Here is a 13,994-nt window from a genome sequence, read left to right as displayed (position 1 = left end):
CCAAAAGTGTAAATTTAAGACTTTTCAGTAAATTAGTGTTATTTAAAGCTAAGAGATTAACTAACGTGGATTAAAGACCTAAATGTGAGACCCGAAGCCATAAAACTCCTAAAAGAAAACATAGGTGATAAACTTTTGGACATCGGTCTTAACAATATTGTTTTGGATCTGTCTCCTCAGGCAAAGACAACAAAAATAATAATGAGCAGTTGGAACCACAGCAAACTAAAAAGCTTTTGCATGGCAGGGAAACTGTCAACAAAATGAAAAGACAACCTACTGAATGGGGAAGATATTTGCAAATGATGTATCTGATAACAGGTTAATATCCAAAATATATAAGTATCTCATACAACTCAACACCAAAAAGCCCAATCTGATTTAAAAATGGGTCGAGGGTCAGAATAGACATTTAAAAAAAAAGAAAACCGCATGGCCAACAGACACATGTGATGCTCAACATCACTAATCACCAGAGAAATGCAAATCAAAACCACAGTGACATAGCACGTTACACCTGTCAGAATGGTTAGTGTCAAAAAGGTAAGAAATGTAAGTGTTCACGGGAAGGATGTGGAGAAGAGGGATCCCTTGTGCACTATTGGTAGGAATGCAAATTGGTACAGCCACTATGGAAAGCAGTATGGTGTTACTCAAAACATTAAAAGTAGAAATACCATATGATCCAGTAATTTCGCTTCTGGATATTTACCTGAAGAAAATGAAAACACCAATTTGAAAAAGTACATGCACCCCTGTGTTTGTAGCGGCATCATTTACGACTGCCAAGATACGGAAGCAACCCACATGTCCGTCAGTGGATGAATGGATAGTGATGCAGTGTATCTTGGGAACATAGCATAATGTGGAAACCTGTCAAATCGCTATGTGGTACACTTGAAACTAATGTAACATTGTGTGTCAACTATACTCAAATAAAAAAGGCGGGGGGAGCCTATGATATATCTTATACCGCAGTGGAATATTACTTAGCCATAAAAAATGAAATCTTGCAATTTGCAATCTTACAACGTTGATGGACCTAGAAGGTGTTAGGCTAAGTGACATAAGCCAGAGAAAGACAACTACCAAATGATTTCACTTATATGTGGAATCTGAAAACCAAAACAAGTGAGGGGTGCCTGGGTGGCTCAGTCAGTTTAGCATCTGACTTTGGCTCAGGTCATGATCTCGCAGTTCATGAATTCGAGCCCCGCATCGGGCTCTGTGCTGACAGCTCGGAGCCTGGAGCCTGCTTCAGATGCTGTGTCTCCTTCTCTCTGTGCCCTTCCCCTGCTCACATGTGCACACTCTCTCTCAAGAATAAACAAACATTAAAAAAAAAATTTAGAGCAAATGAACAAACAAAAAGTCTTATGAGAAACACACTCATACAGAGAACAAGCTGGTGGTTACCAAAGGGGAGGTGGGTTGTGGGATGAGTAAATAGGTGAGGGGGATTAAGAGGTACAGACTTATCAAATAAATGGGTCATGGGGATATAAAGCACAGCATAGGGAATAGAGTCAATAATATTGTGGGGGCACCTGGAGGGCTCAGTCGGTTGGGCGTCTGACTTCGGCTCAGGTCATGATCGCACGGCTCTTGAGTTCGAGCCCTGAGTCGGGCTCTGTGCCGACAGCTCGGAGCCTGGAGCCTGCTTCGGATTCTGTGTCTCCCTCTCTCTCTGCTCCTCGCCCGCTCATGCTCTGTCTCTCTCTCAAAAATAAATAAACATTGAAAAAAATTATAAAAATAAAATATTGTAATAACTTTGTATGGTGAAGGATGGTTGTAGCTACCTTTGTGGTCAGAATTTCGTCATGTGTTAAATGTGGAGTCACTATGTTGTACATGTGACACTAATATAGTATTGATTGCCAGCTATACTTCAGTTAAAAAACAAGTAAATGAATGGATTGAACATTGGATTTGGCAACATGAGGGTTTATTGGTGGCTTTTCATAGGTGCAGTTTTGGTGCAGTGGTGTGAAAAAAAGCCTAGCTAGAGTCGCTTTTAATGGGAATGGGAAAAGAGAAAGTGGAAAAAAACGAAAATAGACGGTGAGGGGTTTGGCATAAAAGGAAAGAGAAGTTTGAAGCAGTAGATGGCAGTGGAAGTGAGATCAAGAGAGGGTTTTTTTTAAGACAGGAAAAACAAAAGTTTATACGTTGACAGATGAGAGAGGAAAAGTTGACAGTGCAGCAAAGAGAGAGTTTCCAGGACAAAGTCTTTGAGAAAGTAGGAGGGGAAAGAGACTAATAACACCGCGGAAGCTTGGCCTTGGAAAGGGCACGCTGCATGGTGGGAGCTCGTGCAAGTTCTGTTTCTCTTTCTCGGTGAATCAAGAATCCAGGTCATCGGCTGAGAGTGAAGAAGGGGGTGGGGTGTTGGAGATTTGCCAGAGTAGTCTTCTAAAACAGTCAGGTTTGATCGTAAGGATTGAGAAATGTAACATGATCGCCAATAGCCTTATTGTAATCCCAGCGGAAGTCACTACGTAGGAATTTTAAGTGAGTCTAATCAACGTGATTGTAGTTACTTTTCTCCATGTTCACTGGACAAGTGTTGGGGCGGAAAAGGCAGGGAGTTGGCTCTGACCAGGGTTGGGGTCGGCCAAGAGCATGTGACAACGTGAAATAGAAGCAAGGAAATGATCGCACTGGTCGGACGTGGAAGCTGAGCCAGGTGGGAAATTACAACACCAGCCGGCGAAAGGAACAACGCAACGGTGGCGGCATCAAACAGATCGTAGGGCCCAGGGGCTCCAGGCCTGGATGGAGTCGGCATACGGAGGCGGAAAGAGAGCAGCACGCTTGAGAGCATGCGTGCTGAGTTGGGACGCTGCCCCTGCCCCCTGGACGCAGTGGGTCTCCCAGCCTCGATTGCCTCGTCACTGAAACGGGAATGCCAGCAGCACCTCCCTTCATGGGTGAAGATTCAGTAACGTGATACAAGTGGAGCACTGAGTTCTGGCACGTGGGGGGCTCTGAAATTTTAGCCACTTCCTGTAATTGTTAGTCTTACTAGGGAAGATGCAAAGCATCGGGGCAGTTGTTGTATCTGCGTTCTCGGAGTGTGAAGGATTTTAATTCTTTCATTCTTTTCCATATCTTTTAAAGATATTACAACAAGCATCATTCCCAAAATTGGGGCGGGGGGGCACAATAAGTATTTTTAGTTGTAACTCTGCTTAAGTTTCAGTGGTTAAAAACTGAAAACCAAACATTAATGAATTTATGTAGCTTTGGAAAACCAAAAGTGTCTGGGCTAAGGTAACAGAGTGCATTTTACCGTGAGAACTCTTTCTCAAGAGAAGGCAGGTATTTGTATCTCTTGTTTATGCAGCTACAGTTTATAATAATTATTGGTAATAATATTGGAGGGAAATCAGTGCTGCCGCTACCCCCTAAAAAATATCTGTTCCACCACTTGTTGGACTGATTTGAGCTTAATTCTTAAAAAAGTTTTTTCCCACAACCAGAAGCCTTTTTATAATATAAATCCCCTTAAGAATAAAGTCACAGCTTAATCCTCTATTACTAAAAGCCAGTGTAAACAAAAAGGAGTCACAGAAGAGATGTCAGGGAGTGTCTGGGAAGAGAGGAATAAGGCCAGTAGTAGAAAGATACCACAGGAAGCTTGCCCCATACTGGTCCTGACTGTTCCTTACCTCCATATATTGAGGGCCTTTGTATATACTTACAACATAGACTATTTGCAAATAAATAAATAAACCAAATTCAGCTTAACCTGTTGGCAGTTTATTGTGGTGCATGTGCCAGGGTTGCTTGTGTGAGCCCATGTCTTTGTGTATTTATCTTGGACTTTTGAAATTCCACAAATGAATCTTAAATTTTAAAATGGTTATAGTTAAAATATATAGTTCTTGGGGCACCTGGATGGCTCAGTCGGTTGAGCGTCTGACTTCGGCTCAGGTCATGATCTCACGGTCTGTGAGTTCGAGCCCCGCCTAGGGCTCTGTGCTGACAGCTCGGAGCCTGGAGCCTGCTTCGGATCCTGGGTCTCCCTCTCTCTCTGCCCTTCCCCCATTCATGCTCTGTCAAAGAGATCTCTCTCTCTCTCTCTCTGTCACATAAATAAACATTAAAAAAAATTGAAATATATATATATATATAGTTTTTATTTTTGCCACTATCATAGGTATTGATTTGGGGCTAGTCTCTGAGATCGTTTTCAACTCTATCAAATTAGGTATAATTTCATTCTTTCTAATCAAATGCGATAACAGGATTTTCCAAACTTGCTTCATAATACATTCACTTGGAGCACTTGTTAAAAATCTCAAGCTCTTTCCGGCCTCCCCTGATGATGTTGATTCTGAAGGTCTGGGATAGGGCTGTGGGATCAATCAGTAATACTTTCTCCCTCTCTCTACTTACCTTTGTTATATTCCTGATCTACTTCCTGTCTCTATGAATTTGCCTATTCTGGATACCTCTTATGAGTGGAATCATACGGTATTTGTCCTTTTGTGTCTGACTTCTTTCAGTTAGCATAATGTTCTCAAGACTCATTATGTTATAGCATGTATTACTTCGTTGCTTAAACGGCTGAACATATTCTAGTTTATGGACATACTGTTCCCGTTTTGTCATCTGTCACTTGGTGGTGGTTTCAACTTTTTGGTTACCGCAGATAAGCAAACACTTCCCTGACATTCACGTGCAGGCTTTTGTACGAACGTGTTCCCACTTCTCTTGGGTGTACACTTAGGAGCGGAATGCTGGGTCGTGTGGTGATTCTGTCGAGCTTTTTGAGGAACGGCCAAACTCTTCCCCCGAGTCCGCACCGTTTCTACGTTCCCGCTAGCAGCGTGTGAGGGTTCCATCTCTCTATACCCTCCCCCAAACTTGTTATTTTCCAATGTTTGTTTTTTTATGATCGCCATCCTAGTGCGCGTGAAGTGTTATCTTGTGGTACCAATTTGCATTTTCCTGATGAACGGTCATATCGAGCATCTATTTGTGTACGTGTTGGCCACTGGAACATCTTCTTTGGAAAAATATCTTCATATTTTTTACCCATTTTTACCGGGCTTATTTAGGTTTTTATTATGGAGTTGTAAGAGTTCTTTATATATTCTGAATATTAGACTGTTACCAGATAAATTATTTCCAGTAATGTTCTCCCGTTCTGGAGGCTGTCTTTTCCCTTTTTTGATAGTCTCCTTTGACACACAAGGTCTTAATCTTGATGAAGTCCAGTTGATCCATTTTCTTTCCTTTAGTTGCTTGTTTGGTTTTTTAAATTATTTTTAAATATTTATTTTTGAGAGAGAGGGAGAGAGAGAGAGAGCGCATGAGCAGGGGAAGGACAGAGAGAGAGGGAGACACAGAATGGGAAGCAGGCTCCAGGCTCCGAGCTGTCAGCACAGAGTCCGACTCAGTGCTCGAACCCACGAACCGCGAGATCATGACCTGAGCCGAAGTCGACACGACCGCCTGAGCCACCCAGGCTCCCCTTGGTTGCTTGTGCTGTAGGTGTCCGTTAAAGAATCTGTGAGCTAATCTGGGTTCATGAAGAATTTCACCTCTTGTAAAAGTTCGTATAGTTTTAGTTCTTCTGTTTAGATCTATGATCCATTGAGTTAACTTTTGTATATGGTAAGAGGTAGGGTCCATATGCGTCCTTTTGCATTTGAGTATCCATCCAGTTGTCCCAGCACCATTTGTTGAAAAGGTCATTTCCCTAAAGAAGTCTTTGCACCAGCTTCTTTCATTTTCAGTGAAAAAAGTAGGGATGTTCTTCCGGAAATGTTTCATCATTGCTTTTTGAAATGCTCTTGGGTGACTAAAAAGAATTCTATATAGTTGTTTCTACAGGTTTTCTTAAGAGACAATAAGGTTTAGGCTCAGTCACATCTCCCCACTAATAGAACCTACATTTTATTTTCTAAGTATTTTTTAACATACTTACTCGTTTTTAAGTAATCTCTACACCCAGCATGGGGCTCGAACTCATGACCCCAAGACCAAGAATCACTTGCTCTTCTCACTGAGCCAGCTAGTTTAGAAGACAAAACTTCTTAGTCTATCTTATGCTTTTCAAATCGACTACAGCTTACCCTTAGTTCCAGTTTATTAGTTGTATTTGAAGTAGGTCTTCGCTAGTACAATTGATCCTTGAACAATATAGGGATTGGGGCGCGTACCCCCACGCAGTCAGAAATCCACATAGAGCTTGCGACTCCCCCGTAACTCAACTACTAATAGCCTTACTGATAATATAAACAGTTTAATAACATATATTTTGTATGTTACACATATTATACACTGTATTCTTATAATAAAGCAAGGTAGAGAAAAGAAAATGTTAAGAAAATCATAAGGAAGAGAACATACATTCACAGGTCAAACCCATGTACATTCATTGTTGACATAGTCCATTATGATTTCAAGATATTCCAAATTCCCCTTAGTTTCAAGTTTATGCTTCAAATTTCTTGGTTTAAATACCAGTCTTTGACAGACAATAAAAAGCGTTGACGAGGATGTGGTGAAATTAGAACCCTAACATATTGCTTATGGGAATGTGAACCGGTAGAACTTTGGAAAACAATTCAGCGGTTCCTCAAAATGTTAAACATAGAGTTACTATATGACCCAGCAGTTCCACTCCTAGGTGTACCATCCAAGAAGTAAAAATGTGCCTCTACACAAAAACTTGTCCAACCAAACTTGTCTGGTTTAGCCAAAAACCAGAAACAAACTAAACGCCTACCAACGGATGAACGGGTCCGCAACATGTAGCATGTTCATACAGCGAAGTATTATCCAGCTCTTTGAAAGAAGTGAAGTACTGATGCACGCTGCTACAACATGCATGAACTTAGGGAACGTTACGCTGAATTGAAGAAGACAGCCACAAAAGGCCACGCTTCGTATGACCCATTTTGATGAGATGTCCAGAATAGGCAGATCTGTAGGGACAGAAAGTAGGTTGGTGGTTGCCTAGGAATGGGGGCGGAGCAGTGACTGCCAGTGGTTTTACGTTGTTTTCGGGTGATGTCATGTTCTGAAATTAGATTGTGGTGATTGATGACTATACAACTCCGTGCGTACACAAAACTGTCGAACTGTGCAGCCTAAATGGATGGATTTTGTGGTATGTGAAATATATCATAATAAAGGTTTACAAAATGCATGTATAAAATGCAATCCTTGTACCCAATTGGAAGTATTAATATTGGGGCACCTGGGTGGTTCAGTCGGTTAAGCGTCCAACTTCAGCTCAGGTCATGATCTCGTGGTTCATGGGTTTGAGCCCCGCGTAGGGTTCTGTGCTGACAGCTCAGAGCCTGGAGTGTGCTTTGGATTCTGTGTCTCCCCCTCTCTCTGCCCCTCCCATCTCATGCTCTGTCTCTCTCTCTCTCTCTCTCTCTCTCTCTCTCAATGATAAATAAATGTTGAAAAAAAAATTTTTTTAAGTATTAATATTAAAATTATTAAAGTTTAGAAAACGTAAATGGAGGGGCACTTGGGTGGCTCATTTGGTTAAACCAGCTCTTGCTTTCAGCTCAAGTCATGATCTTCATGGGATCAAGACCCACGTCAGGCTCTGTGCTGACAGCACGGACCCTGCTTGGCATTCTCTCTCTCTGCCCCTCCCCTGAGCGTGTGCACACACATGCTGTCTCTCAAATAAATATTTTTTAAAATAAAACATAAATGGAGACACTAAAATAATAAAAACAAGACCCTAAGTGCTTTTTTAATACCAGAGAACTCCTTGTGGGTCTAACAGATATGTAAATCAAAACATCCATCTAGTGCAATTCTAGTAGAAAAGTGAATTGATTCGTAGGAAGTAGCTTGGTTTTTATATGATCAAACGTTTTAAAAGCACAGATTGATGATAAATTCATTTTCCAAAAAGTAACTGCTGTGTTAGGCTTCTAAGACTCACTAAGAAAAGAAGTCTTATTCTCATTCTTCCAGTTAAACATGAGGTCAGTACCTGTGTAGACCAGGGCTCTAAGTGTAATCTACTGTAACGGCATTTGAACACTCTACAAAAGTATCAAATTTTTTCCAATTGGTTGCTCTACACACATAAACATTTCTACCCTGCGCTTTCTTACAAACACATGCACACCTAAAATGGAGCCCAATAAGGATTCCCTTAGTTGTCAGACTGCATGATGGCAAGTAACTTGAGACCTCCATGCCCCCTGGCTCATCACCAACTCACCCCCAACCAGTGAGTATGCATTTTCCCGTGTGAGAAGAACAGGTTTAAAGCCCACAAGCACTGTGTTGGATGTTGGGATATAGTGGTGAATAAAACAGATAGTGTTATTGTGTTCGTGGAATTTACAGCCTAAGAGTCTGGGTAATAGACTGCCTTCAGTGTTAAAGTTTCAGTGGAGAGGTCAGTGGGGCTAAGAGTGCTCAGGACTTACCAGAGGGTATGAGAAGACTGGATAGAATTTCCTTTAGTGAAGAACACAGCTCAGATTGCACATAGGTGATAAATTGGTCAAGATGCTGTGGCAGATTGTATTTCCAAAAATGGCTGCAACAGTATTTCTGTTCCCATATGGTCTTCCACAGCTTTGCCATCAAGAGGTGGAGCCTGTGTCCCCTCCCCTTGCCTCAATTCACAGAACATGTGTGGAAGTGACAGTATGGCACTTTTGAGGCTAGATCCCAAAATGCCATATGGACATGAAGCCAGTTGCTACGATCACTTTTAATGGTGAAGGGTTGACCGCTTTGCCCCAAAGGCCAAGAACGAGGCAAGGCTGTCCACTCCGCCACTCGTATTCAACACTGTACCGGAAGTCCTAGCCGGTGCCGAAAGGCCAGAAAAAGAAAGGAGACCTACAGGTTTAAAAGGAAGAGCTAACGCTGTCTTTGTTCAGAGACATGATTATCTATGTAGACAATTACAAAAGCATTTACAAATAAAACTACTAAAATAAGTGACTTATCAGGGTCCCAGGATATAGCCTCCCTATACAAAAGTCTGTTGCTTTTCTTTCTTCTAGCAATCTCTGATGCATACATGCTGTTTCTTACACTTTTTCCTACGTGTTCTAGCAAACTACCTGGTCACTTACTCAAAGAGAAGATCAAAGTCTTTAGATAGCAGTTGCCTTGGCTTCCTGCCACCAAAACTACTTGCATGACACTGCCCCTTTCCTCCCTCCTCATCACAATAGAAGTGACTGGCAGGCTCTCCTCCCTGTTCCTAGAGCTCCCAACTCTCCGGGCCTCAGTATGGAGCTGATTCATGCTAATCCTTCAGATGTTAATGTCAGCATTTCTTATTTGGAGAAGCTTTCCATATCTTCCCCTCTCCCCTTTAGTTTCTTAGCTGCTGTATTTCCCCCTTTACGTCAGCTTTTTTTTTTAAGGTTTTTTTTTCTGTTTATTTATTTTTGAGAGGAAGAGAGACAGAGCACAAGAGGGGGAGGGACAGAGAAAGAGGGAGACACAGAATCTGAAGCAGGCTCCAGGCTCCAAGCTGTCAGCACAGAGCCCGAAGCGGGGCTCGAACCCACGAACGGTGAGATCATGACCTGAGCCGAAGTGGGACGCTCAACCGACTGAGCCACCCAGGTGCCCCTACATCAGCTTTTAAACTGGAATTAAATAATTTGCTGTTTATAATGTAGTTCTTATTATTTCACACTACTTGAGGTTGCAAAAAAAGAGTCACCTTTTTTCCCCTTCAAAACCAATTTAAATGTATTTGAAGAGCAGTTTGGCAAAGTTGACAAGTAGGCCAGTTTTAGACCTCTCAGGAGATCACCATTTGTCTCCCTCTAGAAGAAATACCAACCAGAGGGTATCTATTCCTGTATTTATTCCAGCAGAAGTAAGCAAGCCACGTGCTCTGTTGAAGGAAAATGACGCCATTTAATTGGTTCTCCTTTTTTTCCTCCAGTTTTCACTTTTATTACTAATATTAGGAAGTTTAATTGTTTTGCTAATGTGTCATTTTCTGCCTCGGTTTCCATATTAGCCGTGACTGGATTCAAGCAAGGCCTGCCATGTACTAATTCTAACATCGATGCCAAGGTGTTCCATATATTCATGCAAAAGATACGATGGCAGTGTCTCTGTTGTCTAATTTCTATGTGTCGAAAGCCCACTTACTTCCAGCAAAATGAAATGGAATTAGATACCATGAATAATGTTTTTACAGTTACAGTCATCAAATAACGCTATTTTGGCTAGCGTTTGACCGGTAACAGTACTTAGTGTGTATGAATGCAGTTTTACTTATTTTAAGTATTAAAATGGCTGTTTGCCTGTAACAAGATGTGCTTGTTCCCTATTTTTACTTCAGAAATCCTCTGTAAACGGTGAAAGCCACATGGTGGAATCTCTAGGAGGAGTGGAGACCTTTAAAAACATTCTACTTCCTGAGCCAGAATTCCATCACGGTGCTTCATAGATCTTCAAGATCTATGCTTTCCCCTGCCAAGAAAAGCCACAATGTATTTTCCATTCTTCATGCTCATATAATAAAACATTACAGTCTCAACTCTAGATCTACCTTCGTTGCTGTTTTCCCCCATTCTGTTATTTCCATATATGACTACATGAGTATATATGGAATAGCGATGTTATAGTAAGACTGGGTTTTTTATGTGTGTGAAGGTAGAAATAATTAAAGAAAAGCAGGAATTTTCCCCTCCCTCCAAAAAACAGATCCAAAAAAAAAAAAAAATCAGAAAAACCTGAAGGAAAATTAGATTATTTACAGATGGGTTTTATTCCTTATTCTTAAATAGAAAAATGTGTCCAAATATATTTGGGTTTATTTAATAAATATGTCCTGATGTTATAATTGCTGTCAGAAGAATAAAGGTCATGGCTCATCATACTACAGATCAGACCATGGACCTCTTATTTTGATCTCTGGTCTCCTCGTTGGTACAGCATATGAACAGGTGATACACAAAGGGGCGTACCTGGGCGAGACATCCCCCTGCTGGAGAGACCTGCCAGAGCGTGCTGGGTTTGAAGCACCACAACCCCTTCTCTTACTCAAGGAAAAGTTTATTAAGTTGGAGAAAGAGGAAACAAAAGAGATTAGGCATTCACCCCCGGTAGCTCTGGCTTTTTTTTTTTTTTTTTTTTTTTTTTTTTGATCTAAAAATGAGTTTGATGTAAGAGAGTGATCCCTTTTTGGCAGCTAACATGTCATTTTCTAATTATTGATTCCATTAAAAAATGTTTTTTTTACAAGAGATGTTCATTAGGTACATGGTTTCTCCATTTTGTATAATCAAATGCCTATTCAAATACCAAGCAGAACTTGTAATCCACACAAAATAGCCAGTGTTGCTCCTCTAGCCACCTCATGCTCAATCATTCAGTTCTGTGAAATTTCGTGACATGTTGAGAGTGGTCCACAGGTTCCCAATTACTACGTTAATAGCGCTCAAGGCATCTAACACCAGTTTTTGAAAATCCTGGGTGAGAAACCCTTCATTGCCCATATTGTGACCTAATTCCTTTTGCACATCAGTAGGCCTTATTTGTCTTATTTGTAAAATGAGGATTATAATTTATTAACCACTGAAAGGCAAGGATCTGAATAAGAAGACATTCTGGAATCTTTTCTAATTCTTATTCAGTTATTCATTCAATAAATATTTAAATGCTAATCACTGGGCTACATTAAGGAAAGGACAGAGATGGAATCTGCCTTGATAGGGTTTTAGAATTTAGTTCTTACCTGTGATTCTGGTGTTATATTACCAATGTATTATCAATTGGTTCATGACTTTATTGTTGTATTTTTCCATCTAGTACTGAATTTTACTGACTTAGCTGTTGACATCAAGACTTCTAGATGCAGGGAAGCAAATGCTACCTTCTTTCCTCACTTGGTTTCAAGTAGAGCGTTTTTTTAACAACAAAGATTTTAAAAGACCAAAAAAAAAAAAATCTAGCTATGAAGCAAATATAAGACCCTTTAGACATAGTCTTATTACTTAGAAACCATCCATATTGTCGCCTTCAAGATGTCGTTTATTACTTCCTAGAATACATTTTCAGTTGGGTACAAGGATTAGTCTTTTTGGGGACTAACCTTAATTGTCTAAAAATAAAACTGCCCATAGTAATGAATAAATGTGAATATGACTTTAAAAACAATATAAGGTAAGTGAATCATGATCAATTTCTTTTTTTAATAGAATATAGCAGAGGCAGATAAAATACACGTATTACATAGTTTTCTGGGGTTTGTTATCGGCATTGTATTACCACACATTCACACAAACCCTTAGGTTTGTAAATTAAATGATAAGTTTTGTCTATTTGATAATCATGGTATATTAGCACCTAATATAGTATAATCTATTTGATAATAATGGTATATTAGCACCTAATATTAGAATCTAGGGTTCTTTGTCATTGGGTAACACATAATAGTTTAAAATTATCCCAGAATAGTAACATCTACGTTTATAAACATGGTCATAGATGTTTCTAAAAATGAGACCGTCATATTCACAGCTACTGTCTTTATTAATAGTGCAAAGCTAAAATCTTGATGGTTTATTAATGCCAAATGATAGAATTCATCCCCAGTAGATTTATAGTCCAAATTAAGCATCCCACGCTACGGAAAAGGCACGTGTAAAAATATTTATTTTTTTAACCCATCACCTAAACTTTCATAGACCGTTTCATTGTACTGAGGGAACCTCATAGATAAGATAATCTTGAGAGCAGAAGGGAGAGTTTGTGATGCACATGGCTTATGCAGGAAACAAAGTACTGGAGAACATTTTTCAGTATTCCAGATGTATAAATGACTTGAGGCTGTCATCAGAATAAGTCTCAACAAAAGGAGCAACTGATTGCTTTAGAATTATAGTGGGTCAGAGGAAAATGCTGTGAGCAGTAAAAAAGATGGCTAAACACCTGAAAGAATTTTTGGGTTGTTTTTTTTGTTTGTTTGTTTAATTTTAGAGAGAGAGAGCAGAGGAGAGGGGCAGAAGAAGAGAGGGAAAGAGAGAGAATCTTAAGCAGGCTCCACGCTTGGAGCATGGAGCCCCCAACTCGGAGCTCAGTCCCACGTCCCTGGGATTACGACTCGAGCTGAAATCAAGAGCCAGATGCTCAACCAACTGAGCCACATAGGGGCCCCAAGAATTTTAATTCTCTGTGATCCAACTGGAAACTGTTAAAAATAACATTACTTTAGAATGGATAGTCATGTTGGCTAGACTTTTAAATTGACTGAAGAGCTGTAAACTTTAGAGAACTTTTCAGGGTTCAAACAGGTAGCTTTCTAAATCATAAATGCGTATGTTTTTAATCAGTGAAAGCAAAAAGAATTTTTAAATCATCTTTGGCAAGAATTTATTTATGATACAGACAACTAAGAGAAGTAAAAAAATGGTGATAAGATTTTACATGTCTGAAGTAGGGTGAGTGAAATTGAAAACTAGGTCTTACAAGAACCCACGTATCTTTGTGTTTAGACTTAGAATTCCTCGGCTCACAACTTTGATATAAGGATTTTAGCAAAATTGACAAGTTTTTTTTTTTAACAAATATTTAGTTGTTTATTTTGTCTTTTAAATGATTTTCTTTGTTAGTGGAAGTTGAGTTTTACCAAGTAACATGGATACTAAATAATGTTTCTTTTTTGCTATAGGTAAAACTTCAGTGAAGAAGCTGACCAAAAAGGTAAGTAGTATGTGTGGGAGAAAGTTCTTTCTTTATTTCTTTTCGTTTGTTTTTTGGTGACATAGAAAATGTACTTTTATAAGTTATACTTAAAGATTTTAATGTGTATTCAAAGGATATCGAGGATATACTGGCAGGAACCCAACCAGCTTGTCGTGGATCAACCTTTTTTAGAGACCTTGGCGATAAAGGTAATTTTGATTTGTTGTTAAATTTCTGTTTATGTGTTTGGGGTGCCTGGGTGGCTCAGTTGATTGAGTGCCTGACTTTGGCTCAAGTCATGATCTCACGGTTCATGAGTTCAAGCC

At 39.9% G+C, this 13,994-nt stretch overlaps 1 protein-coding gene across 1 annotated transcript in view; it reads left to right on the top strand.

Annotated features, from left to right (window-relative positions):
• Positions 1–13,994, top strand: part of MICU2 (mitochondrial calcium uptake 2) — a 144,529-nt gene that overhangs the window by 49,148 nt on the left and 81,387 nt on the right. Inside the window, exons 3-4 of the mRNA XM_030307776.1 lie at positions 13,655–13,686; positions 13,802–13,877. Of these exons, the coding sequence (XP_030163636.1) occupies positions 13,655–13,686; positions 13,802–13,877 (108 nt within the window). The remainder of the gene's footprint in view (positions 1–13,654; positions 13,687–13,801; positions 13,878–13,994) is intronic.

This window comes from Lynx canadensis, chromosome A1, assembly GCF_007474595.2.
Source record: "Lynx canadensis isolate LIC74 chromosome A1, mLynCan4.pri.v2, whole genome shotgun sequence".
NCBI classification, from domain to species: domain Eukaryota; kingdom Metazoa; phylum Chordata; class Mammalia; order Carnivora; family Felidae; genus Lynx; species Lynx canadensis.
This window is presented reverse-complemented; position numbering and strand designations above follow the sequence as displayed.